Source organism: Populus alba, chromosome 2, assembly GCF_005239225.2.
Source record: "Populus alba chromosome 2, ASM523922v2, whole genome shotgun sequence".
NCBI lineage: Eukaryota > Viridiplantae > Streptophyta > Magnoliopsida > Malpighiales > Salicaceae > Populus > Populus alba.
This window is the reverse complement of record NC_133285.1, coordinates 977,321-1,001,178: the sequence shown is the minus strand read 5'-3', so window position 1 is coordinate 1,001,178 and position 23,858 is coordinate 977,321. Positions and strand designations below refer to the sequence as shown.

At 33.9% G+C, this 23,858-nt stretch overlaps 4 protein-coding genes across 4 annotated transcripts; 2 read left to right on the top strand and 2 right to left on the bottom strand.

The window, feature by feature from the left end:
- Positions 1–3,063: 3,063 nt before the first annotated feature.
- LOC118041991 (pentatricopeptide repeat-containing protein At5g40410, mitochondrial) lies at positions 3,064–5,105 on the top strand. Its single transcript, XM_035049487.1, has one exon. The coding sequence runs from the start codon at positions 3,141–3,143 to the stop codon at positions 5,001–5,003; it is 1,863 nt and encodes a 620-aa protein (XP_034905378.1). The 5' UTR covers positions 3,064–3,140; the 3' UTR covers positions 5,004–5,105.
- Positions 5,106–9,224: 4,119 nt separating this feature from the next.
- Positions 9,225–10,467, top strand: LOC118041992 (uncharacterized). Its single transcript, XM_035049488.2, has 3 exons — positions 9,225–9,408; positions 9,504–9,768; positions 9,913–10,467. Exons 1-3 carry the CDS (start codon positions 9,279–9,281, stop codon positions 10,133–10,135), a joined length of 618 nt encoding a protein of 205 aa, XP_034905379.1. The 5' UTR covers positions 9,225–9,278; the 3' UTR covers positions 10,136–10,467.
- Positions 10,468–14,848: 4,381 nt separating this feature from the next.
- LOC118041969 (F-box protein SKIP23) lies at positions 14,849–16,486 on the bottom strand. Its single transcript, XM_035049468.2, has one exon. The coding sequence runs from the start codon at positions 16,390–16,392 to the stop codon at positions 15,211–15,213; it is 1,182 nt and encodes a 393-aa protein (XP_034905359.1). The 5' UTR covers positions 16,393–16,486; the 3' UTR covers positions 14,849–15,210.
- Positions 16,487–17,106: 620 nt separating this feature from the next.
- Positions 17,107–19,157, bottom strand: LOC118041986 (uncharacterized). The gene is made up of 2 exons (XM_035049482.2): positions 17,732–19,157; positions 17,107–17,625 (listed from the first exon to the last, which is right to left on the bottom strand). The coding sequence occupies exons 1-2, from the start codon at positions 18,994–18,996 to the stop codon at positions 17,277–17,279; spliced, it is 1,614 nt and encodes a 537-aa protein (XP_034905373.1). The 5' UTR covers positions 18,997–19,157; the 3' UTR covers positions 17,107–17,276.
- Between the last annotated feature and the right edge of the window lie 4,701 nt (positions 19,158–23,858).

Sequence of the window (23,858 nt, the reverse complement as noted above, 5' to 3'; positions counted from 1 at the left end):
CGAGCTCAATAAGCATAGCAAAATTCTTCAATAGAATGCGAAGAAGCTGCCTATTCTCAGAATCTTTTCTTTTCTTCTCTCCTTTCTGAGAAACTCTACAAGAGATTTACTGCTCCATTGTTTTAAGGCATGTAAGGAATGTTTTGGCCTCTGAAGGATGTCCAGCACGAAACTCATCATGGGTCCTACCATATCAAAATCGAAATATATATATATTATATAGATATATATATAACCAAAAAATTCATTTTCTAGCAAAGTTAAGTGCAGAAAATTAAATGAAATTATTAATATATTAGATCATGGAGAGAAAAACAGAAAACAAAAATTGAATTAATCCAGAAAAACTGGCAGATAAAGAAAATTACCTGACATCCAAAACTGATGTCCATACTTGAAGAAGGCTCGTGTGCAACATGAACTGGAACTATCTTGGCTTGAACATTAAACGATTGTGTTTTTGTATTATTTTCGTTGTTGTCATCAGCAATGGATCTGCATCAGCAAAATATGCCAGTTCTAATTTACCAGTTTTTTACCTCGGTGAAGACAAAGCCTATAAATGCAACATGCAAAAATAAGAATACAAAGTATAAACCGAAGTTCAAGACGCCTGCCTCCTCGCCGCGTAGATGAGCCCTTTAGCGACATGAAAAGACAACCAAGGCCCTGGCCACCAAACCCTAAAACAGACACGAATGCCATTTGTTTCTAAATTAATTATAAGTACGTAACCATTGTGGCATTCACGGGAGAAAGATGTGGAGGAGGCAGGAGAAGGAGAAAACCAACCTGCTGTTTAATGCCGCGCTGCTGAAAGGACGAAAAGAGAACGGCATGGACGAACAATGCAGAGGCAAGGAAGCGTAGGCATGGCATCTTCAAGCCTCTATGATTTGTTTCTTTACGGGCCTCCTTTGATTTTAGTTTTTTTTCCTTTTTCTTCTTTCAAAATATATATTATAATATATATAATATTAACACACACACACGAATCTTTCAAGCAAAAATTTTCATAATTTTTATTTTTTTTATATATATTTTTAAAATATGCTTTCTAAAATTCATTTAACAACATTTTCTAAAATAATAATTACTTAAATATCTAAAAGTCTTTAAATCTATCATAAAAAATCTTTTATGATATTAGGCCACTGCTGATATTAGTCTTTAAAGGTATTTACGAGTTTTTGGAACCTGACCATGTATGTTTTTGAAAAGATAGGCCACTGGGCTGATGTTTAAAAAAAGGGGGCTCGTTTAACGGAGGAGCAGAGGTGAACAAAGTGAATGAGCTCTAAAATGCTTTAAGGCAAATGAAAGAATAGAATATGCCTAGTTGATAAAATAGAAAAATAAAATATTCATCCTTGGATCTCAAAGTAGGACTTATTTTACGGTGTTGAACAACTTGTTAAAGTAACGTCAGAAATTTAAAATTGTGATTGATTTATGATTTGAGTGGCCACCTAATTAACATGAATAAATAATTTTTTTTATATTATTAATATAAATACCAAGTATCAGTTTAATCCATTTACCTCAATTAATTTAATAAATTTTAAAATTAATAATTATATCAATCTCTGTAATAACCTTAAAATTTATAAAACTTAAATTAATAATTTTAAAAAAATTAACTTTTATAACCAATTAACTATACATTAAAAAAAATATATTTTAGAAGCATGGGAGTGGCATTTTGGTGCAGCCAGTGCATGGCTATTAAGGCTATTGCGCCGGCATTGAAAACTGGCTCTCTCTCTTATTCATAGTTCTAATACCTTGTCGATGGATGTTTATGGCGGTCTCTCCTTGATAAAACCATTCAAAGCTTAGATTATTTTTCTATGGGAGGAAGTGAATTTGAACATGTCTTCCATGTAAATTAATTATGATGCTCGTTAGAAAATGTTAAAAATAATTACGGGGGGGGGGGGGGGGGGGGGAGGCTATTTAATATTTATATTTGGTATTTCAGAAAATGAGAGTTTTTAGGTGTATCAATTTTTCATTGCATGTTAATTCACTGAATTTGATAGTATGGTGTAGGAATATTTAAAAATATATATTTTTTTCAATTGAAAATATTTTTTTTAAATACCTATAAAATCATTAATTTGATATTTTAAATAAAAATATTTTAAAAAAACTGCTAGAAAGCAGGTTGATTATTTACTTAAACATACTAAAAACACTCAACTTGTCTGCTCGCCGTCTCTTGAAAAATTGTAAAGGAACCGCGTCGTTATATATTACTTAATTGAATAATTCTAACATTGTATTCTTATATAATATTAAATCATCAATTTATTCTTCTGAGCAAATTTTTTTATTTAAAATTGATAAATTGTATATTTATTTTAAAACTGTTATCGAACTGTTCAAAGATATAAAAAAATTGATTGATTTTCTCAAATTATTTTTTAAAAAATACAAAATTATTAAAATTTCTAACCACTAATATTTTTTAGAAACAATAATTTCAATTCTTTTGGAAAAAATTAAAATATATCTTTATATAGCTCATGGAAATTTTCAAATCAAAGATACAATTACGTAAATATAAATTAGAAAAATTTGATAAAAAAAATTATTAGAAAAATTAAATATTATTAAAAATACAATAAACACAATTTAAAATACGCGGAATATATTAAAAGATTTATCCATTTTATATAATAACAAGCCAAGTCATTTTTCTCAAAAACATAATAACAAAATCTAAATGGCATATATATGTGTGTGGACAGGCATCTTTGAGTTTACTTTTCATACATTAAAAATAAATTATTTTTTGAATTAGATAATAAGTAAATCATTTATGGAAATTGGGTGATTAAGGAAGTCATTTATGGAAAGTAGGAAGAGAAATTACCAAGAACAATGTATAAAACAAACTATCATCACCATAGATGAAACGGGCCAAAAAAAAAAAAAAAAAAAAAAAAAAAAAAAGCTGATAAGGCATGAGAGGCTCCACGCGCTTACAGCCCATTATAAATATATATGGGCTAAACGTTTTGGGCCCTAAAATAAACCACTCTCCTGTCCTGTCAACGAATGACATGCCACCTTCAGGCTTAAACGTGATCACATCAACTGGGCTCTAATGGCTGTGAGAGTTTGAGATATGGCAGATGATAATGCTAATTTCTTACATGCAAAGAGCTTCAAAACTCTTGATTCTACACAGGTTTATAAGCTCAATAAGGCTTTACAATTCTTTTGCTTCACAATTGTCTCCCACGTTTCACGCCTTTTCAAATGTAGACTCCGTTGTTTCAGCTCTAATCACTGCTATAAGCACTTGCAGTTCCATCTCTTATTGCAGGGCACTTCACTGTCGAGTAATCAAGTCTGTGAATTATAATCATGGGTTCATTGGCGATCAACTGGTGTCTAGTTATGTTGAATTGGGATGTACAAAAGATGCACTTGAGTTGTTCGATGAATTGCCTGACAAGGACTTGGTCTCCTGGAATTCTTTGATTTCTGGGTTTTCTCGACGGGTGGATTTGGGAATTTGCTTGGGTTTGCTTTTCAGGATGAGATTTGAAATGGGTTTGAAACCTAATGACGTTACGGTTATACCTGTAGTTTCAGCTTGTGCTGGTGTTGGAGAACTTGATGTGGGCAAGTACATTCACGGGATTGCTGTGAAATCGGGCATGCTTTTGGAGGTTAAAGTTGTTAATTCTCTTATTAACTTGTATGGAAAGTGTGGATGTTTAGAGGCGGCTTGTTGCTTGTTCGAAGGAATGTCAGTGCAAAGTTTAGTGTCATGGAATTCAATGGTTGCAGTTCATGTTCACATGGGATTGGCTGAGAAAGGGATTGGTTATTTTATTATGATGAGGAGAGCTGGAGTTAACTCTGATCAAGCCACTGTAGTGAGCTTGCTTCTAGCGTGTGAGAATTTAGGTGTGAGGAAACTGGCAGAGGCTGTTCATGGTTATATCTTGAACGGTGGTCTTGATGGGAATTTAGCAATTGCAACTGCATTGTTGGATTTGTATGCTAAATTAGGTATTTTGAGTGATTCATGCAAGGTCTTCGGAGAGATGATTAATCCGGATGCAGTGGCTTGGACTGCCATGCTATCGAGTTATGCTATGCATGGGCGTGGGCGAGAAGCCATAGAACATTTTGAGCTAATGGTTAGAGAAGGTGTGTTGCCTGATCATGTTACTTTCACTCACTTGCTGAGTGCTTGTAGCCATTCAGGACTAGTGGAGGAGGGTAAAAATTACTTTAAGATTATGTATGAAGTTTATGGAGTTGAGCTAAGAGTGGAACATTATTCATGCATGGTTGATCTTTTAGGTCGCTCTGGACATCTGAATGATGCTTATAAGCTAATCAAAAGCATGCCAATTGAGCCCAATTGTGGTGTGTGGGGAGCTCTTATCGGTGCATGCAGGGTTCGTGGTAATATTGAACTTGGGAAGGAAGTTGCCGAGCGATTGTTTTCTTTAGACCCATCAGACTCTAGAAATTATATCACATTGTCAAATATGTATTCTGCAGCTGGTCAATGGAGGGATGCTTCAAAGGTGAGGGCTTTAATGAAGGAAAGGGTCCTGATCAGGAATCCTGGATGCAGTTATATTGAGCACGGGAACAAAATACACTGCTTTGTAATGGGTGATCAATCTCACCCTGACACAGAACAAATATATAACAAGTTGGAAGAACTCGTTAGAAAGAATCGGGAAGTCGGATTTGCTTCAAAAACAGAATATGTTCTACAAGATGTGGATGAGGAAGTGAAAGAAGATTTGATCAATAAGCACAGTGAGAAGTTAGCCATTGCCTTTGGACTTTTGGTGACTAATGCTGGTATGCCATTAATTATTACAAAGAACATTAGGATATGTGGTGATTGCCATGGCTTTGCAAAGCTCATATCATTGATTGAGAAGCGTCCAATCATTATCAGAGATACAAAGCGATTTCACCATTTCACAAATGGATTATGCTCTTGTGGAGATTACTGGTAAGCAAATCCTCAACCCGTGATATCGTGGTGCAAACTTCAGTGTTTCACAATTGGTATTTATGGCTTGATAAGAGCAATCTGATTTCATTGATTTTTGTTGTCAGAGTATTTGTTTCATTATAGTTAAACGATTCCATTTAGCTCACCAGAAAGGCAAAATTTGAATCCAACCCACTTGAATAAATAGTACTTCTTTTTACCAACAAAAAAAAAAAGGAAAAAAAAAGTTTTCTCACGTGGCTAAGCCATGATAGACTTTTTTTGTCTCTACTAGTATAATGGCTTGGCTCGAGTCTCGGAGAATTGAGGTCGAACACCAACAGCATTGCCACTACTTCTTTTAAGAATGTAATTTTTTTAAGCTTCTCGATCAAGAGATTTTTTATATCGTTTAAGTTATTATACGTTGAAATTTTTTTTAGCAATTTCTTAATTAGCGGTAAAATCCCCTTCCATGTGTTGAGAAATAAAGGATAGTATTAGGCTTTCAATGTTCCCAAGAGTCCACCTTCCTTGTTATGCATCCTTAGTGACATAAAACTTACAAATATAGTCGTAAATCTCCATACGAGAGAGTTATAAATTGGAAAAAATAATTTTTTAAAACTTTTTAATATTAAAAAAATTAAAATAATTATTTTTTGATTAAAAAAAGAATTTAAAAAATCATCAATGGAGCTGAGTTTTTGATATAAAAACTATTATAGACCACACACACAACTTGGGAGAAAACTCATTTTTATGATTTGATGTTTGTTAGATAATATTTAAAAAGAATATAATTTGTCTAAATTATTTTAAATAGTTTTCGATAATTTTTACATTTTCATATCATCAATCCTAAAAAATTAACATTAACAGTAGTTCACTGCTTTGGTCTTTCAAGGTCATCTGCGGACGCCATGGAAGCGGTACTGTGAATGAGTTGACTTTTTTACTGTTTAAACCACCATTTATCACGGCACCATAAGATTAGTAATAACAAGCGTCATAACGGGACAACAAAGATAATTAATTAGCTTCGTAAAGTTGAATGTAAAAGATCATACATTCATACCCATAACAAGGTACCGGCCTCATGCAACTTTTTAAGGTTGTTGTTTTTTTTTTTTTTTGGGGAGTACATGGTTTTTTTATATGCTTTTTTTTAAAATATAATTATTTTTAAAAAATATTAAATTATTTTTTTTAATGTTTTGTAATGATTTTAATGGTTTGATGTCAAAAAATAAAAAAAAATATTATTTTAATATATTTCAAATAAAAAAATATTTTTAAAAAGTATCATATATTACAATATCAAACAAATACTAAGATATTTATTTATTTATGCGGCTATGTTGTACTTTTCAAAAAAAATTTAAAAAATTAATTTGTTTTAAATTAATTTTTTATATGTATTTTTTCTTTTTTATATGTTGAATATTAAAATAAGTTAAAAAAAAGTTATTTTAATATATTTTTTTTAAATAAAAAATACTTTAAAAAAATAATTATAATTATAATATCAAATAAGACGAAGAGAGTGATGATTACCATGTCCGCATGACTGTAAGTCTAGGATCAGTGGATAATTTGTTTAAAATTTGATTTTGATGGCGAAACCATTACCTTCCAGACAGAATTTTTGTAATATAAAAACGAAAAAAAAAAAAAAAAAATTAAGAATCATATAATCTTCCGGTAAGGCTATATTCTAATCAAGAAAGGAAACTTCTCCACAGATAGATTCCTTCAAAAGGAGAGCAGAATCGCCGTCCCCTTTCATCTCCGAGGCACGCTCGGATTTATTGTCTTCAGCTAGCTCATGGTTTTCTTGAAACGCTGTCCTGTTAGCTTACCATATCCATGCATGTCAACCATTTACGCTTGAGATTTTTCTCCTTTTCCAACGACGAAAGTTTTCTCTTTCAACCATTGATCTTGATTCTAAGCTTGACCTCCACAGCTTATCGACCACCCAGAAATAAGTTGAAATTTAGAATCGAGATTCGAAGTCATAGTAGGCTCCGCCTGATTATTTTTCTGATGGAGAAAAACCACCATCCATCCACACCAGCGTTATCCTTCTATTGCACGTACCCTTTTTTTTCTCTAACATTTAATACATTATCGTTTACCGCATCAATGCCTTCAACTTCAACTGCCTATGTTGCGTGATCGAGCAAGCTAATATTTATTTGTTTGAAACTTGTATGTCTATCCATATTCCATACCGAGAGCGAGAATCTCATGGATCCCACCATTGAAGTAACTTCCAATGCTGGCTTGACCCTTCTCCATTATTTATGTCCAGCACATTACGTGGTGGACCAGAGAAAGAAATCGTATTATAGTAGCTACATTATTTTATATAACCTGTTTCTCTCATATTCAATGGATCTTGAGTAGATTATCATGTCCAAACAGGAGAAAAAAATAAAATTACCGTAGCATTTCATGGCAAAAAAAAGAAAAAAAAAGCGACGTAACCAATTGAGAATTGAAGATAAATTGACAGAATAATTAAAGATTGTTAGTCATGTACACAACCCGCTTAGGTTTCTCATATCATTTTGTACAAGTATTAACAAAATATCACTACATAGCAAAGATATTTAACCTTACTTGACCTATGATTCAATTTAAAATTCAAGTAATGAATTAGATGGATTGATCCATAACAATTTTAAAATAATATTATTTTAATATTTAAAAATATAATATAATAAAATTATTTAAAAAAATAGTTGAATGGAGTTTTAACTACTTAAAGAGTCGATTTAACAAGTTAATTCGGTTTGATAAAATTAATTTGGACTTTGACCTGATCAAATGACAGACTATCGAATTGACTAGCCAGGTCAAATTAAGTTTAATAACATTGCTAGATAGGATTCTTTTCTGTACAATTCAAATTTGAACCAGCCGAAGATTTTTTGGTAACATTAGAAGCAGCCGGAGTTAGAAATTCCCGTTTCGTTGTCGTTTTTGTTGTTGGGACGATACATTGTTCGAGCCAATCCACACAGTGCTTCAATCATACTTAAAGCCAATTTGGATTTATCCAGCAGCTAGCGGTGTTTCTAGAGAAATCAATGCATGCAGATGGATGGAAGTTATGGCAGCCGGTCCCTCGAGGGTCCAGATGTGCTTGGCCATGAAAGCATAGAATGGTCTCCTTTGGTACAAATGGAGGAGGTTGTTGATATTCATAACCAGACTTAACAATATTATCTGATCCAATTGCAAAATCCATGTTGTGCTTATGATATAAAAAATATATCATCTGCCTGAGAGAGAGAGAGAGGGAGAGAGAGAGGTACCCCTTTTGTCCGCTTAATCTAATTGGTATATGAGTTTACTTTTATACTGCAATTCAAGGTTAGTATTTTTGAAGATATTATAAAAAAATAATTCATTTACGATGTATTGGTTTAAGTATAAACAACCTATTTAAAACTTGATGATAAAAAAAATTAATTTAGATGCTGTTAGTTTACATGTCCAAGTCATGACATGGGATACATTAATAAAATATATAAAATCCACGAAGTTCCTGGTATAATTATTAAATTTAAAAAATATCACTGGTTCAAATTTTTTTTTAAAAAATCAAAATAATATTATATTTAAACAGTTATGTATTGACCGATCAGGCTACTATGAGTTTTATAATTATAATTTATATACCTACTAAAAAATAATCTTGAATTTTGACATGCATAATCTTATGCAAAAAAAAAATAAAATCAAACTATGACAAGAGGGGAAAGGAATAAAACAACATACCATAGGAAGGCTAAAGTGGCTCGTCCTATCCGTGGCTACTTCCTCTTAGAAACTTCAACTCAATACAATGTGCTGTTAAAAAAAAAACAAAGAAATCCATCTAAATCCTTGCCCCCTTCACACATAGTTGGGTTTGTCACACTAATAAAGTTGAGATCCTTCAAGTTTATGCTTGAAACATCTGTTAATCATGGTCCTAACACCCTCTTAACCACACAAAACATGTCTTGGTTAACCGGACCACATGACCCATCCAAAACGCAGATGTGCCCGAAAGGGTTCCATACGTGTCAGTCATACTTGACCGAGCCAAGTCAGGCTCGGTTCAATCCCAATCCAAATATGGGAAGATGCTATAGAATATCCCCACTTTCTGTGAATCTTCCCATAATGCCAACAATTACGGATAAGTCCCCACCTTGAATTTTTTACCTTGTATAAACTTTCCTTTCCCTTTCTCTTTATCCCTACGCCTTCCCTCTCGAACCAAGAACGAAACTTCCTCATGGCTTCGCCTTTAACTCTCACGCATTCTGAGCAAGAAAATCTCCTAGAAAAACTTGGTGTTTTCAAGATTCAAGGCCGTGATAAACATGGCCGTAAGGTTCTTCTCATCATTGGCAAACTCTTCCCTGGTAAGCAGTTCTTGTTTACTTAATAAAGACGTGTTCTTTATTTTTGTTGTTTTGATTGTTCAAGACCAAGTAGCTTTTTTCTCTTGTGGTTTTAGCTCGAGCGGTGAGCAGTGAGGTGTTGAAGAAATACCTGGAGGAGAAAATATATCCAAAATTAGAAGAGAAGGCATTTTCTGTGGTGTATGTACACACAGATGTTCAAAGGAGTGAGAATTTCCCTGGGATTTCAACCCTTCGATCTATTTATGATGATATTCCAATGAACGTCAAGGGTCATCTTGAATCTGTTTACTTTTTGCATCCGGGACTCCAAGCCAGACTCTTCCTTGCCACCTTTGGTCGTTTTCTCTTCAGTGGAGGGTAAGATTCACGCCCTTTTGGGGTCCCACTCGAGCCCCCTAGACCAACCTCCACTCAGTGATTAATTAAATCTGGGATGTAATTAATTAGTGGTTGGTAGGTATTAATTGTTGGGTTAATTTTTGTTGTCTCAACTCTTAACAGGTTATACTCGAAGCTGAAATACGTGACGAGGATGGAGTTCTTGTGGGACCATGTGAGGAGGAATGAGATTGGGATACCGGAATTCGCTTATGATCACGACGAAGAGCTAGAGTACCGTCCGATGATGGATTATGGATTAGAGAGTGATCACCCTAGAGTCTACGGTGGGCCATCAATGGATAACAATCCACTTTCATTGTACTCAATGCGATGCATTGCGTAGTATAGGATGTGTTTTGGCCTTTCTTTCTCTGTATAAAATAGGGGTGGAATGTTGTTTTCGTTCTGGCTTTTAGGAGGTTTCTGTAGTCTGTACACTTTGTAGATAGGGTGCTGTGTTCTTGGCAAGATGAGCTAATGAAGTTGACTCTATGGAAAAGGATAAGGTGGTGAGTTGGTTTAGGCCCAGTAGATGCTTACCCATAGAGAGTCTTTGGCTTGAATTCAGAAAATCTATGATTAAAAAAGTAATTCTAATTCGGCTCGAGTTTGAAGTAATATTACCTCAATTTAATGATACGGTTGATACAGTCGAGAGCTTTATATTTAATGATATGATTGGTGTCGTCAAATTCGGCTGGATTAATATCATCGAGTGAAAAAAAAATGATATTTCAATAAAAATGACTTACTTGGGATAACGTTATAATAAATAAACTGACTCGAAGATTTAATGATCCGATTGTTTTTTCCTCGGATGGGGTCCTTTTGTGGTCACTTCTTGGATCGATATAATGATTATAGTTTTGACAGGAAAAGTTGATGAAGTCCAATCTGCTTTTAACCACCGCATGGCCAATCAGTGCATTACAAATTACATATATCAATAAATTTGCCTTCTTTTTTCGGTGAAATTCAATGAATATGGGCTTCACCAAGGGTTTTTTTTACAATAAATATTGTCACTTTACCAGTTGCTTTCGAGTCATTATAAATGTTCAATTCGAAAGGTCTCTTGTTTGAATTTTGGGACCAACATTATTGACATGTTATTAAGATTGCTTTGACAATACCTAGAAGCTGAATGGAAGATACTGGATCAGTGGTATGCGTTATGTCGCGTGTCAAAAAAAATAATCTGAATGTAAAAATCATGTCAAAAAAATTTAAATCGTGGTGACTCATATAATGTAATCCATTTGGTAGGTGGTGGGAAGTAAAAATATAGTTTAATTTAAAAAAAAATTAAGATGATATTTATTTATAAATATTAAAAAAATAATATATTATATCGACTCGGATTAATTTAAAGTTAACATGTTGAATTTGTATATCAAATCATGAAACCATAACAACCTCATAGAAAAAAAAAAAAAAAATTATAATATTTGATTCTCAATCAATCAAATATTAAAATATAAAATTAAAAACAAGATTCAATAAAAAATAACAAAAAAATTAACTCGAGTCAATTTAGATTATGAAACCGTGATAACCTCATTAAAAGAAAATCCAAACAAATTAAAAAGTTCAATTCTTAATTAACTCGGTGTCGAATGATGCAAATGAAAAAAAAATCAATTAAAAAAAATCTTGAGTCAATCGAATTACCCCATGACCCAAGTTATGAGATTGTAATAACCTTGTAAAAAGTAAATATAAATCAAATATGAATCACAATTCTCAATCAACCAAAAATTAAAAGATAAAATTAAAAAAATATAATTTTAAAAAAAACTTGAGTCAACCCATATTAAACTTTCAAACCCGCAAGACCAAGATAACTCTATAAAAAAAATGAAACATATTATAAAATTTAATTTCAATCAATCCAATATTAAATAACAAAACTAAAAAAATATTTAATTGAAAAATAAAATAAAAAACTTGATTCAACTGAATTACTTTTTAAAATTTGTGACCTTAGTTATAAGAATAAATTGACTTTGTAAAAAGCAAATTTAAATAAGTTATAAAACTTAATTCACAAAAAATTTAATATTGAAGATTAAAATTAAAATTAAATTAAATTAATAATAATAATTGTTGGAATGAACAATGATTTGTAAAGAGGGTAAAAGTGATTTCCCTCATTTTTTTTTAATTTATATAAATGTTTTAGAATCATAAAAGAAAAAAAAATTGTTCAAGTTACTTTTTTTTTTAGTATCAGATATAACGGAATTTGAGTGAAAGCAGTAGCAAATTAGGTGGAAAGCAGGCCGTTGCAAACACGAAGTCCATATACCAAAAAAGAAAGATTCAGAACCCAAAATCCCCACAAGTTGCAGGACAGGAGAAAGGAAGTCCAATACTAAAGGGCTTCGGAACTTGGGCCGAAATGCTACTGCTAGCCTGTCCAGTCTCAGAGATTAATCCGCAGGCGGAAGGGATTGGCGAGCTCAGGGTTTTTGTCCTCGAGGGTGAAGTCCGTATGAAATAGGGATACGTTGTTGTCACAGGAAATCTATAAATGCAGGAACCCTGGCTGCGAGTCTTGCGCAACAAATTCTGGGTGAGCGTTGTTTCAAGAATTCTCCTAGTTTTCTTTCAAGAGTTCGTATTCCCGAGAAATCAGTGGCTACAATGGGGAATTTCTTAGCCTTACCACTGATCTCTGATGAGTGTTTCTGCAACAAAAGTAATCCTGAACTACCTGCTGAAGATAGTGTTACGGCTAAGCTACTGCCACCCCAGAAGTTATTCATCGAGGCAAGTAATCATAAACTAACCGTAGCTCAAGTTGAAGTAGGCTATGGCACGGTACTGCTACCACCCCAACCATGCAAGATGGAAGATCACCATGAATCAGTTGAACCTCGCGAATTTACTGAAGCTCTACTTGAAAAACGCGATGGCAACGTAGTGCTCCCACATCAACTGTTCGAGAAAGCAAGTAACTGTGAATCTGTTGAAGCTCACAGTCACAAACAAACTGAAGCTCAAGTTGAAGACAAAGCCACAGTACCGCTCCCAACAAAACCATGCAAGTCGGGAAAAAACTGTGAATCAGTTGAAACTCACGAATTTACTGAAGCTCAACTTGAAGAATGGATTAGCACTCTACTGCTCCCACACCAACTGTTTGAGGAAGCAAGTAACTGTGAGTCTGTTGAAGATTACAAACAAACTGAAGCTCAAGTTGAAGAACACGCGAATGCTCCATCGCTCCCACACCAGGTATTAAAGAAAGCAAATAACTGGGAATCAGTGGAAGCTCACAAACAAACAGAAAAGAAAGTTGAAGAATGCCCTCCTGCTCCACTGCTCCCGCATCAATTATTCAAGAAAGAAAATAACGATGAACTAGTCGAAGCTCCCAAGCAACTGAAGCTCATGCTGGAAAACGCTTTCCAGGTATACTGCTTCCCCATGAATTTTTCCAGAAATCAAATATGGTTACGGACTAGAGAGCAGTCACCCTAAAGCATGCAGCAGATCCAGAGTCGTTGTACTTATTAGAGAGGAATCACTCGATGCTATTTTTGCAGTTAATCCAATTCTTTTTTTGTCAGTGTTTTATTAAAGTCAAACTTTTCCGGGTATGAATTAGGGGATGAAGACAACTATTTTGCTACCATAATTGAAACGATCTAGTCTATCCAGAAAAATTAAATACCGCCTCTGCTTTTTCTCCTTTTTCTTTGTATATTTAATTTCTACTAATCCAATTCGTTACTTTTTTTTTCCTTTTTTTTTTTTATTATTAGAGGACAATCTATTAGCTTAGTTGCGATGAGAAAGGCAGAATAAAAGATATGAAACCTAAACTCTAAGCCCCCCACCCCACACCTCTTTCTCTTCTCCCAGCAACCAAACAGATGGCAAGGGAGAAAGACGAGTCAGAATAAGAGGTAATAGGCCTAGGTTTGGGTTAGATATTTCTATATATTACAAGGAAGCAGAAGATTTCAGGCACTCATCAGGAATAAGACTTAAATCTTCTGTACAGTAACAGAACGCAAATCAAGAAACTGCGTTTGATCCACAATGTGGCCTCCAGGCATACATGCACAAAAGCACACCTTATTCCAATGAAAAGAAATTTCCCAAGAAAAGCTACACAGCTAAAGAAACTATACGACAATCAAGGCCTCCGCTAACATGTTGAGCAACCGTTCAAGCTAAAACATATAATGGGTATAAACAACAAATCACTTGTGGGCAAGAAAAGGTATGCCACGGCCCACCTTCCCACACTCACCAGTTGCATCAAGTGAGTGAATAGATAGCTATCAATATATTTAATAAAAGATCTTATTTCTTCCCACACTCAATACCTTTAGACATTCAGACGATCGTAGAAAGCTTACTGAAAAAGAAACACAACTGTAAGAACACTTGGTAGGGGACAATGAAATCGATCCAAAACCGTGCTCACCCACAACACCAAATTAGCCAAAACTCCTTGTCACTGTGCAAACACATATCAAGGGCAAAAACAAAAAATTAGATACATGTACCTTCTTCTGCCAAAGAACTTTGGTAGTAACAGGACCCTGATCCAATTTGCAAGAATTTTAGTTTGGCTGTTTTACATTGTTAAGTTTGTAACTGTAAGGTGTCAAACTCTCTAGCACATCCAGCTGCCAGGCACATATCATCTATCCAGCAACATACCATGATCCAAAAACTGCAGAATCGGACTGATTTCCACAAATTCTGGCACTAAATCCAGGAATCAATTGAGAAAACAAGATAATGCATATCCATCCTAGTATTTTAAGTCGACCCATTTAGCACTTAGATGCACTGTCCAACACCGATGAGAATTGAGATGTTTATTTTCAATCTACAATTATCACTTCTAGACACGGATGATTACTTGTCAAGTTGCAATTAAAGATGTATTTCACTTTCATCTTTGCCCAAGTAGAAATGGGCTGTTAACCTAAAACATATAGTGTGTGTACCTAGAAGCCATCCATACCTAGAATGAAAACAAGAATATTTCCAGCCGTGCACATTTCCCATTTGCATCAAATACACGAATAACTGTTTTAAGGTATCTACATAAAAAAGTCCATAGTTGTCAAAATAATACAGTAATACCTTCTGTGATCTTTGAAAACGTGTCTAGATGTGTTAAATACAGAACATGGCAGAACACTAACAGAAAGAATAGCAACATACCAATGCAAGGCAAGATCATTAACTAAGCTTGATAGAAGCCTGGAATTAACAGGCCAAGAGATGAAATCACACACTGTTACAAATAAGGTCATGAGCATATGGAGTCATAATTTACAGCGAAAAACACCCTTCTTCTGCAAGGAACTATTCGAGCAGAGGAACTAATTACATATTTACATTTACACAATCAAGACAAACACTTGTACTTACATCATGCATCCAGAATTAGCATGGATTGGGTGAAATCCAAAGTGGTGGAGGCCATTGCAACCGCGAATAAGAATTCCGCGGATAACAAGGCAATGGTTCAATGCTTCCATCCGATAATTTGAAAATGCCCAAATCATGTTCTCCAATATGACCATCATAATTATTTGCAGAGTAATCATCAGTGTAATATATACAGTCCCCCATACATCCTGACAAACCCGAAGCAGATAACGCCAGCGAAGAATTCTCTCCAATGAACAACATCATATCACCCAAACTTGTCACCCTCTCCCACCTTGGTCCATTCAAGTCTAGTTTAAAAACTTCAAACCTCGCTGTTTTATAGATAAAAATATCAAACTCAACATCAAGATCCAAATACCTTGTAACTAATAACAACCCATCTCCCAAACTAACCAAATACTGCATATCACCACCAATTTGCCGTGGGGTTTCGATAAACGAAACCTTAGGTGAATTGCCATTAACATCACATACAACAATTTGGCCAGCCTTATTGACAGCATAAAATAATCCATTAAAATAAATAACATCTTCACTAAAAGAACGCGAATTCTCTACTATATTCCAACATTCATCTCCATTTTTACAGTAAGCCAAATCACCTGTTGAACAAATAATCGCCATCGCCACGAAGAAATCCCCCTTCTTTTCCAAAGGGCTTGAAGACATAACAACTTTCTTTAAAAACCCATCTCTCATTTGCCTCAAGCTAGCTGTATAACGCTCTCCCTGCGAATTAACAAGCAAATACTCTCGCCCCACATTGGCGTAATCGAAGCTAACAACATTAGGAAAACTAGATATCACAGGCAAATGAATTTTCCTTCGTGTTAAGGGATTTATGACAAGAATTGAAGGAGAATCGTCTAGGATTACGAGCCAGCCATGAGAAGAACCACAGTGTTTTTTAAGATGAGAAGCTTCTGGGAGGTTAAGGGAGTGGAATTTGTAGGTGGAGAGATTGAAGAAAGAACGGTAGGAAGATTGGTTTGATTGGGATTGAGGAAGCAGGAGCCATGGGAGTTGTGGAGGGAGGTGGTTGGGTGTCTTGGGGATCGAAGATTTCCATTCGTGGCAGACTGCTTGGAAATGGAGATAATCGGAGTAGATTGTGATTTTTTTCGAGATTATTTCGATTAATTCAGGTGGGAGTTGAGTCCAGTCTACGGCCATTTTACAAGGGAGAAGCTAAATGGTTCCCGGGGACGGGGAGAGAGAGGTCAACGAACTTATAATGGTGGGGTGGGTTTCTTCTTTGGTAAATTTTGGAATATTTCAATTCCCTATTGATAATTTAAAGTCTTTCAATATAATCCACATGTTTATTAATCCTAACCGAATCAAACTAATAGAGAGTTGATCTAGTTCATTATTTTTTTTTTTTTAAATATAATAATTTCATTTTCAAAATAAAATTAATAAATTTTAACAGATTATGAATTGATTTGTAGGTTAATTAAGTAAAACTGAATTAACTTCAAATTAATGTAATTTTTATTTTTTAAATTGATTTTTACTTGAAAATATATTTATTTTTCAAAATATATTTTTAAAAATACTTTATATGCTGATAAATTTTGATATAATTGTAAATTGAACTAGCAGGGTAATCTCCCAATACTTTAACCACAGTGCCAAACACTGCCTAGAGACCAGACTAGTGAAATTAGTTATGGGCCATATGAGGTAAAACATGGTGTAAGTTTCTTATTTTATGATGTGAACTCGAATCTTACAAAAATCCCCCGCAAACTCAACGAGTGCCAAAAATATCTCGACCAAATGGATATTGCTTGAACTGCTGCTATTTAGAACCAGAGAAAATGGAAACCTAAAACAGCAGACCGAGTTTTTAAGCACCCTTGGTCCCTTACCATACACAATTGCTGAACAGCTAAACGCAGGAGATTATATTTTCATTGACCTCTAAGTTGCTTCAGAAAGCAAACGCCAAGAATTAATCAGCAAAAATTTAAATAGAATAACTTGCAAGGGAAAAAAGGATAACCTAAACCCAGCTGTAATAATTCCAAAACAAGCAAACAGTTTCTGAGTAATCAGTTTCGCAGAGATGTACACGGAGCCGGGTTTTCAAATCCAGTGCTTTCCTTGCCATTGTTATTATCTTCACTGTTGTTGTTATCTACAGTGTTGCTAACACGAAGATCAGGATAGTTTCGGTGGTTGAGAGAATGTAACCACAGAGCCACTGATCCTTCCTTGTGTTCTGTCGTTGCAATGTGTGGGTATATGTGCTTCATCTTGAAGTCCTCTGCCTCTTCTTCATAATCTTTCATAGAAATTTCTTCGTGGCTGTCTTTCCATTTCTGGTTATAGGATGTGAAAAAGCACTCATCCAAGTATAACCCAACTTCAGGAGCTGTAGGCACAGTGATGTTAACATCCCTGTAAATTTTGGTAAAACATGGATTAGAGAAAAACACGATTGACATTGGAATGCAACCCATTACAGGAGGAAGGAAAAAAAAAAACAGTAGATATTGGTCCTTACTTTTGTAGAGCAGTTTGTATCAACGACTCAGGTGCACAGTTCCTCATAATTGCCACTGCAACGCCTATCATCTTCCGTATCTGATGAAGCATGAAACTCTGACCTACAACCTCACACTTCACAAACTCAATGCCTTCAACATTAACTGTGGTCTTAGCTTCAAACGAAACAATATAGCGTCGAGCAGAGGGGTCTTCAGCCTTAGTTCTGGTTGTAAAATTATGAAAGTTATGACTCCCCACGTAATAACCCAGTATTCGATTGAACCTCTCCTTCTCCTTCTCTCCGTAGCAAAAACTACTTCTCTTCACCATTTCCTCTTTGGATTTTGTCTTCTCATCATCATCATCATTCTCCACGGAAACTATTATTTCGTCTTTGCTTTCAGGATTGACATTAGCATCTTCACTGTTTGATGAAATGACTGATTCAGGCATTAAAGATTTTGATCCGCTACCGTCATTTTGAAAGATCTTAGTTTCATTTACAGTTTCAGAATTCCTAATATCCTCAAGCCCATTATCCAAAAGCACACCAACCTCCTCTTTAATTTCAGATTTAACAGAAGCATCTTTATCGTTCGACGAAATGTCTGTTAATTCAAAGCTGCGCTTGCCTACAGCGCCAGCAACCTTACGCCCTCTCTCTGAACACTCCAAACACTTAATAAGCTCACTACCAGACCCTAAACTAGCTAAAACACTCTCCCTGTCACGATGGGAAAACGGATCAAGAGCAAAAACAGGAATTAGATACACATACCTCCTCCGATCACAGAACTTCTTAGCATTAAACGATCCCGTCACTCTCTTGTAGCCAAAAATCCTAAACTGAGGAGAAAGATTCGAATGTAAGCGTTCCACAAGTCCAGGCGGGTCGATGTAGAACCGGCCCGAGACTACCTGACCCACAGCGCTCACGCCCTTATCAGTGCGAGCTGAGCGGGCCCAATCATAACGCTTGGGGATGCCGCGGTCCTGTTCAGGGACAGCACCGGCGTGAAAGAGGGCTTCTTCAAGGTCCCCTTCGATGGTTTTGGCACCTGGATTTTTCTGCATACCTTGATAGCCAACGCCACAGTACGCGAAGAATATTGCGATTTTGCGGCGCTTGTATCTTTGCTTTTTTGTGGTTGTGTCGCCACCAGGGGTCATGGTGGCGGCGTCTTCGTCGTCAGAGGTCGTAGTGGACATTTTGGGCTTTTTGAGGTCTGGTTCTTGCTGTGGTGGCGGTGATACTGTGGTTTTTGAAGCTGGGGTTTCCATTTTTTGGTTTAAAAATTGATAAAGGAATCCATTAAAGTGTTAACATTGCTTGCTTTGTATCCCCTGATAAAACCCTACGATACATTGTTTAAGAGGGTACGTTCCTGTGCGGCAGGCTCGACAGGAATGATCCTTTTTCCTTAGTTAAGGAGCTGTATCTGTCGTTGATCAATAAAACCAGTAGTTCGCTCCACGTCAGCATAAGGTATGGTATTCGGACATTCTGGTCAATCCAAAAGTTTCAGTTGAGCCTTGGGAGCTTATCACCTTGTTGGTGGTGTCCAGAAATAGTTATTAAGTGGGTTTCTGGCTAAGCTGGTGCGGCTGGGGTTTATAAAAAAGCAACAAAAATATATGTTTGGTTAACTTCAAAACACAATTTATTTTTATGTGGGTCCCATTAAAAATCATGGTTCAATTGTAAAAAGTGAAAAGTAAATATCTTTTGCTTTTCATGCGTTTTTACTCTCTCTCATCACTGACAATTTGCAATTGCTTTTTTTACTTTCTCAACTTCTCTCTGTAATTACTTTCCCAACTTCTCTCGATCCTTCATCAATTTGTAATTACTTCCCAACTTCTCTCTGTCGTCCCTTGTCAATTTGCTTGTCCCTCATCAATTTGCAATTAACCATTTTCCAACGATCACAACAAACCCAAAATTTCACATATCAATGTTTTTCAACCTTCGGTTCCTTACCTCTCTCTCACCTCCAAAATTACAATTGCAGATTAATTTGACGAGCTAAAAAACCCAAATTTCCTTCCCCAAACTATTCTCATCTCTCTTCTCTTACTAACCCCGTTTCTATTTTGACCTAACACCAACGCCAGAGCGCTTCTTCCCCTTTGTCCATTCAAACACAAATCGTCACCGACTGTCCCTCCATTGTTACAATTGCAGAAAAAAACCAAGAGATACCAGGTAATGTGCGTTCCCCTTGTCAATTTTATAGTGTTTTATTGAACTAAATTAGAAACAGAAACGAAGGCTGCAAGACTTGCAAAAAGATCCAAACAATTATATTAAAAACAATAAAGCAAAATCAAGCAAAAACAAAGAAAACCTAGAAAAGGATTTACCTGAGTGAAGGCACTAGGATCATGAGGGAACTAATTGACGACTTGAATTGCATAAAGTTTAGGAACAAAAGCAACACCACTCCAAATGCTCGATGAAATGCCCAACAGATAAACAACACTGAAAATCATGACCAAGAAAACAAAGACAGAAACTTTCTTGTACCTAAAACGAGTGGAAGATGAAGATGACATAGAAACATTGTTGAGTTTCTTCTTACGAGGTTTTGCTGCCATGGAAGGATGGATTCATTGGGACCGGACCAGTGATGGATCCTTGTTTCTGTTGATTGTAGGATGGATAAAGTTCATTGTGGTACTTATAGTTTATTAGATATTCCATTTCGAATCCTTTCACATACAAATTCTCAATATTTAACATTTATTATTAAACCAAGTCTAGTTTAATTGGTTAAAACTATATAGTTATATTTCAAAACTATAAATTTATGTAACCTTTTGAGCATTTTAGCTTCGATTTTGTACACGATGGAATTGCAAATAGTTTGATGGAACAATAAAGAAGTACATTAATGTATAAGGATTTTTCATTTTGTTATGTAATCATAATTACAAAACATCTATGTTTTGGGATTATATATATGTGTCTATATATGTCCTTTTAATTAATTCAAATCAAATATAAAACACAAACCATATTACATGTTTGGGAGTGTGGTTGTTGTTGCTTTTCAAAGTGTTTTTCACTAAAAAAAGCATGCCAATAATATTTTTTTTTATTTTTTAAAAATTTTTTTTTGATATCAGCACATCAAAATGATTTAAAAATATAAAAAACATACTCATTCAAAGCAAAAAAAAATCAATTTTTTTGAAAAGTGCTTTTTGAACTACAGTTTTACCAAATACAAAACTGCTTTTTTTCTACCACAATTTCAACCACAGTTTTTTAACCAAACACAAGAAGCTATTTTTTTAAAAACCACAACTTCAATCACAGTTTTAACCAAACACCAACTTTTTTTGAAATCAACCTCATAAAAAGTACTTTTTATTAGACTACTTTTTTTCAAACCGCAACCACAAAAGCTACCACAATACCAAACATGCCCTAAATTTGGTTTAGCTTGTAGATTGATTTAAAGTTTAATTCTTTTGGATATTAATTTAACTAAATCTAGGCAATTTAAGAGGTTCATTGACCTGGTTAAATCTAATCTAATCAAGTTAACTCCAGTAATTAAAAAAAAACTGAAATAATGTTGGTTTTTATACAACAACGACATCTTCCCAATTAAGGGAGTTAGAGAAGCTCTTGGTAGAGGTTTTTGTCCATAAGGCCAAAAACTACTGAGTCGTCTCCTGTACTGAGACAGACACACCAAGGATACAATCCGAACTTATCGCATAGACAGGAACAAATCCCACCCGTCGCTCCTGTAGAACTTGTTGGATTTGTTCATGGGAGTGAAAAAACTAGCATTTTTGTTCTTGGAAATGATCCAAATCTCCTTCCAATGGTTTTATGGATGATGTTCCTGCGATTGTCTGTTGCTCATTAGCATAGCATGAACTTTATAATCTCTCAAGGAGCAGTTTCCGGCCAATCAAGGCATTTTGGAAGCTATTAGCTCTCGTTCTCTCTCTCTTTCTCTGTTCTAGTTTCGTGCATGCAGGTACACTTTATTCGCAGTTGTAACTAAGTGTGTATTTGATAATATAATTTATGATGTTTTTTTAAAAGTGATTTTTCATTTAAATTATATTAAAATGATATTTTTGTATAATTATATTTTTATTTTTTATATTAATACATCAAAACCATGATAAAACAAATAAAAATATCAATTGATATTTTTTTATAACCAAAAAACAATTTAAAAAACATAAGCTATAATAGTGCTAAACAAGCATTAAGGCAAAAAAAAAAAAAAATAGCTATGAAAAGAGGTTTGATTTAAGAATTAAAATGGCCCTAACTTCTAAACACAACACAACTTTTGAATAAAACTAATTTATTGGTTTGCGCTATGTTGTGGGTCAAAGGTTTTTTTTTTTAATGCAAAAAAAAACCTTGAGGATTGCTAACGTGTCTCCTAAAAAAATCAACCACGAATTTAAAATCAATTGCATATTAAATTATTTTTTAATTTAATATCGAGTTGGAAATGCATTAGATATACCAATGTCAATCTGAGTTGATATATAAAACTTGTGGGGATAATTTAAATAAATAAATAAATTAAAAAGCTAGATCTTCAATTAATTCAATATTGAAGTACAAAATTGATAAAAAAAAAACACACAAACTCAAGCTAACCAACTAATCTAACGATACAAGTCATGCACAACATCGGATTAAATAAAAATTTTATTCCATGTATTATTAGTTTTTTGATAAATTTATATGACAATAAAACATATGATAATTGTTTTTTTTTTTTTAAAGAAAAAAAAAACATGATAGGTGTATTGGATTAAAAAAAAAAGCAGACCATTAATAACAAAATAGTCAAGTTGTGTTTTTCTGGTTTTAAGTTAAATAAAAATAAATTTTTGATAACGAATGATGAAATTACATTTTTTAAAATTGAGGTACAAAAAACTGCATTAAACAAAAAGAAAGAAAAAATATAATAGATTGAATGTTGTGGCTTAACCTGTCAAATTTATGATCTGAATCATGAATTCAATCAAGTTCAATATATTTTTTTTATATAAATCTATATTTAACTTAAATATACTAAAAAAGAAGCCTAAAAAACAACCTTACAGTGCGAGCTTATGAAAGGAAGAACCTAGGTGTGCAGGCTTTCAAGCCTAAGCCTGTGCATCTAGGCTTGTAATTTTATTTTATTTTTTCATTTTGAAGAGGCAAATGACTTATCGTTCACCCATATTTTTTTAGTAAAAAATAAATAGATAACACATTACCTGTTGTGTCATGCGACATGTTGTTTGCCATTCCAGAATTTGGGCACCATTGTGGCGCCTGAAAAATTGAGCCTATTGATTTTTTACTCAAAAACTTATTTTTTATCTGAAAATACTCTACAAACACTTTTAAACACATCAACAATAAACATATCAACTTAATAAAAAAAAAGGTCAAAATCACAAAATCAATCCGAATAAATTTTCCCATTCTCGACTTATATATGGTTCTTATGCAATATCGAGGCTAAAAGCAATTACTATGAGACTCCCCTCATTGAATATTTCTCGTCGACACCAATTTGAACCATTTTGAAAATCTAAATAGGTGTCAACAATGATTTTCTTTTTACGTTGAATTTGAATTCAAGCAGTGTCTTTTATCTTCCCATAAAAAAATGATTGAAAAATGGAGAAAATAAATTTTGGTACCAAAATTAATTTTTTGACAACTAAACTAAAAGAACCGATCACTAATAAATTGAAAAAAAATAAGAGACCAAATTAATTTTTTTTAATAATAAATAATAAAAAATAATTAATAAAATATAACTAATTGCACTATATATTTTATAGTTGTAAAACATGCAAGTTGGAGTTAAAAAAAACAAAAAAATATTTACTTAAAGTGTGTTTGGTATTGCGGTTGTTGTTATGATTGTGGTTTTAAAAAAGTTGTTTTATAAAAAGTACTTTTAGTTGAGGTTGGTTTGAAAAAATACATGTTTGGTTAAAACTGTGATTGAAATTGAGGTTGAACGAAAAATAATTTAATGTGTTTGGTTAAAAAAATGTTTTTCAAATTGAGGTTATAAATAATTTATATATATATATATATATATATTAATGATTTTTAATTTAAATATTGTAGATTTAACTACTGTTAT

Coding starts and splice junctions, on each gene's coding strand:
- LOC118041991 (XM_035049487.1), top strand. CDS start 3,141: ATGATAATGCTAATTTCTTACATGCAAAGAGCTTCAAAACTCTTGATT.
- LOC118041992 (XM_035049488.2), top strand. CDS start 9,279: ATGGCTTCGCCTTTAACTCTCACGCATTCTGAGCAAGAAAATCTCCTA. Junction 9,409..9,503: donor CATTGGCAAACTCTTCCCTG/GTAAGCAGTTCT, acceptor TTGTGGTTTTAG/CTCGAGCGGTGAGCAGTGAG. Junction 9,769..9,912: donor CGTTTTCTCTTCAGTGGAGG/GTAAGATTCACG, acceptor AACTCTTAACAG/GTTATACTCGAAGCTGAAAT.
- LOC118041969 (XM_035049468.2), bottom strand. CDS start 16,392: ATGGCCGTAGACTGGACTCAACTCCCACCTGAATTAATCGAAATAATC.
- LOC118041986 (XM_035049482.2), bottom strand. CDS start 18,996: ATGGAAACCCCAGCTTCAAAAACCACAGTATCACCGCCACCACAGCAA. Junction 17,626..17,731: donor ATACAAACTGCTCTACAAAA/GTAAGGACCAAT, acceptor CAAAATTTACAG/GGATGTTAACATCACTGTGC.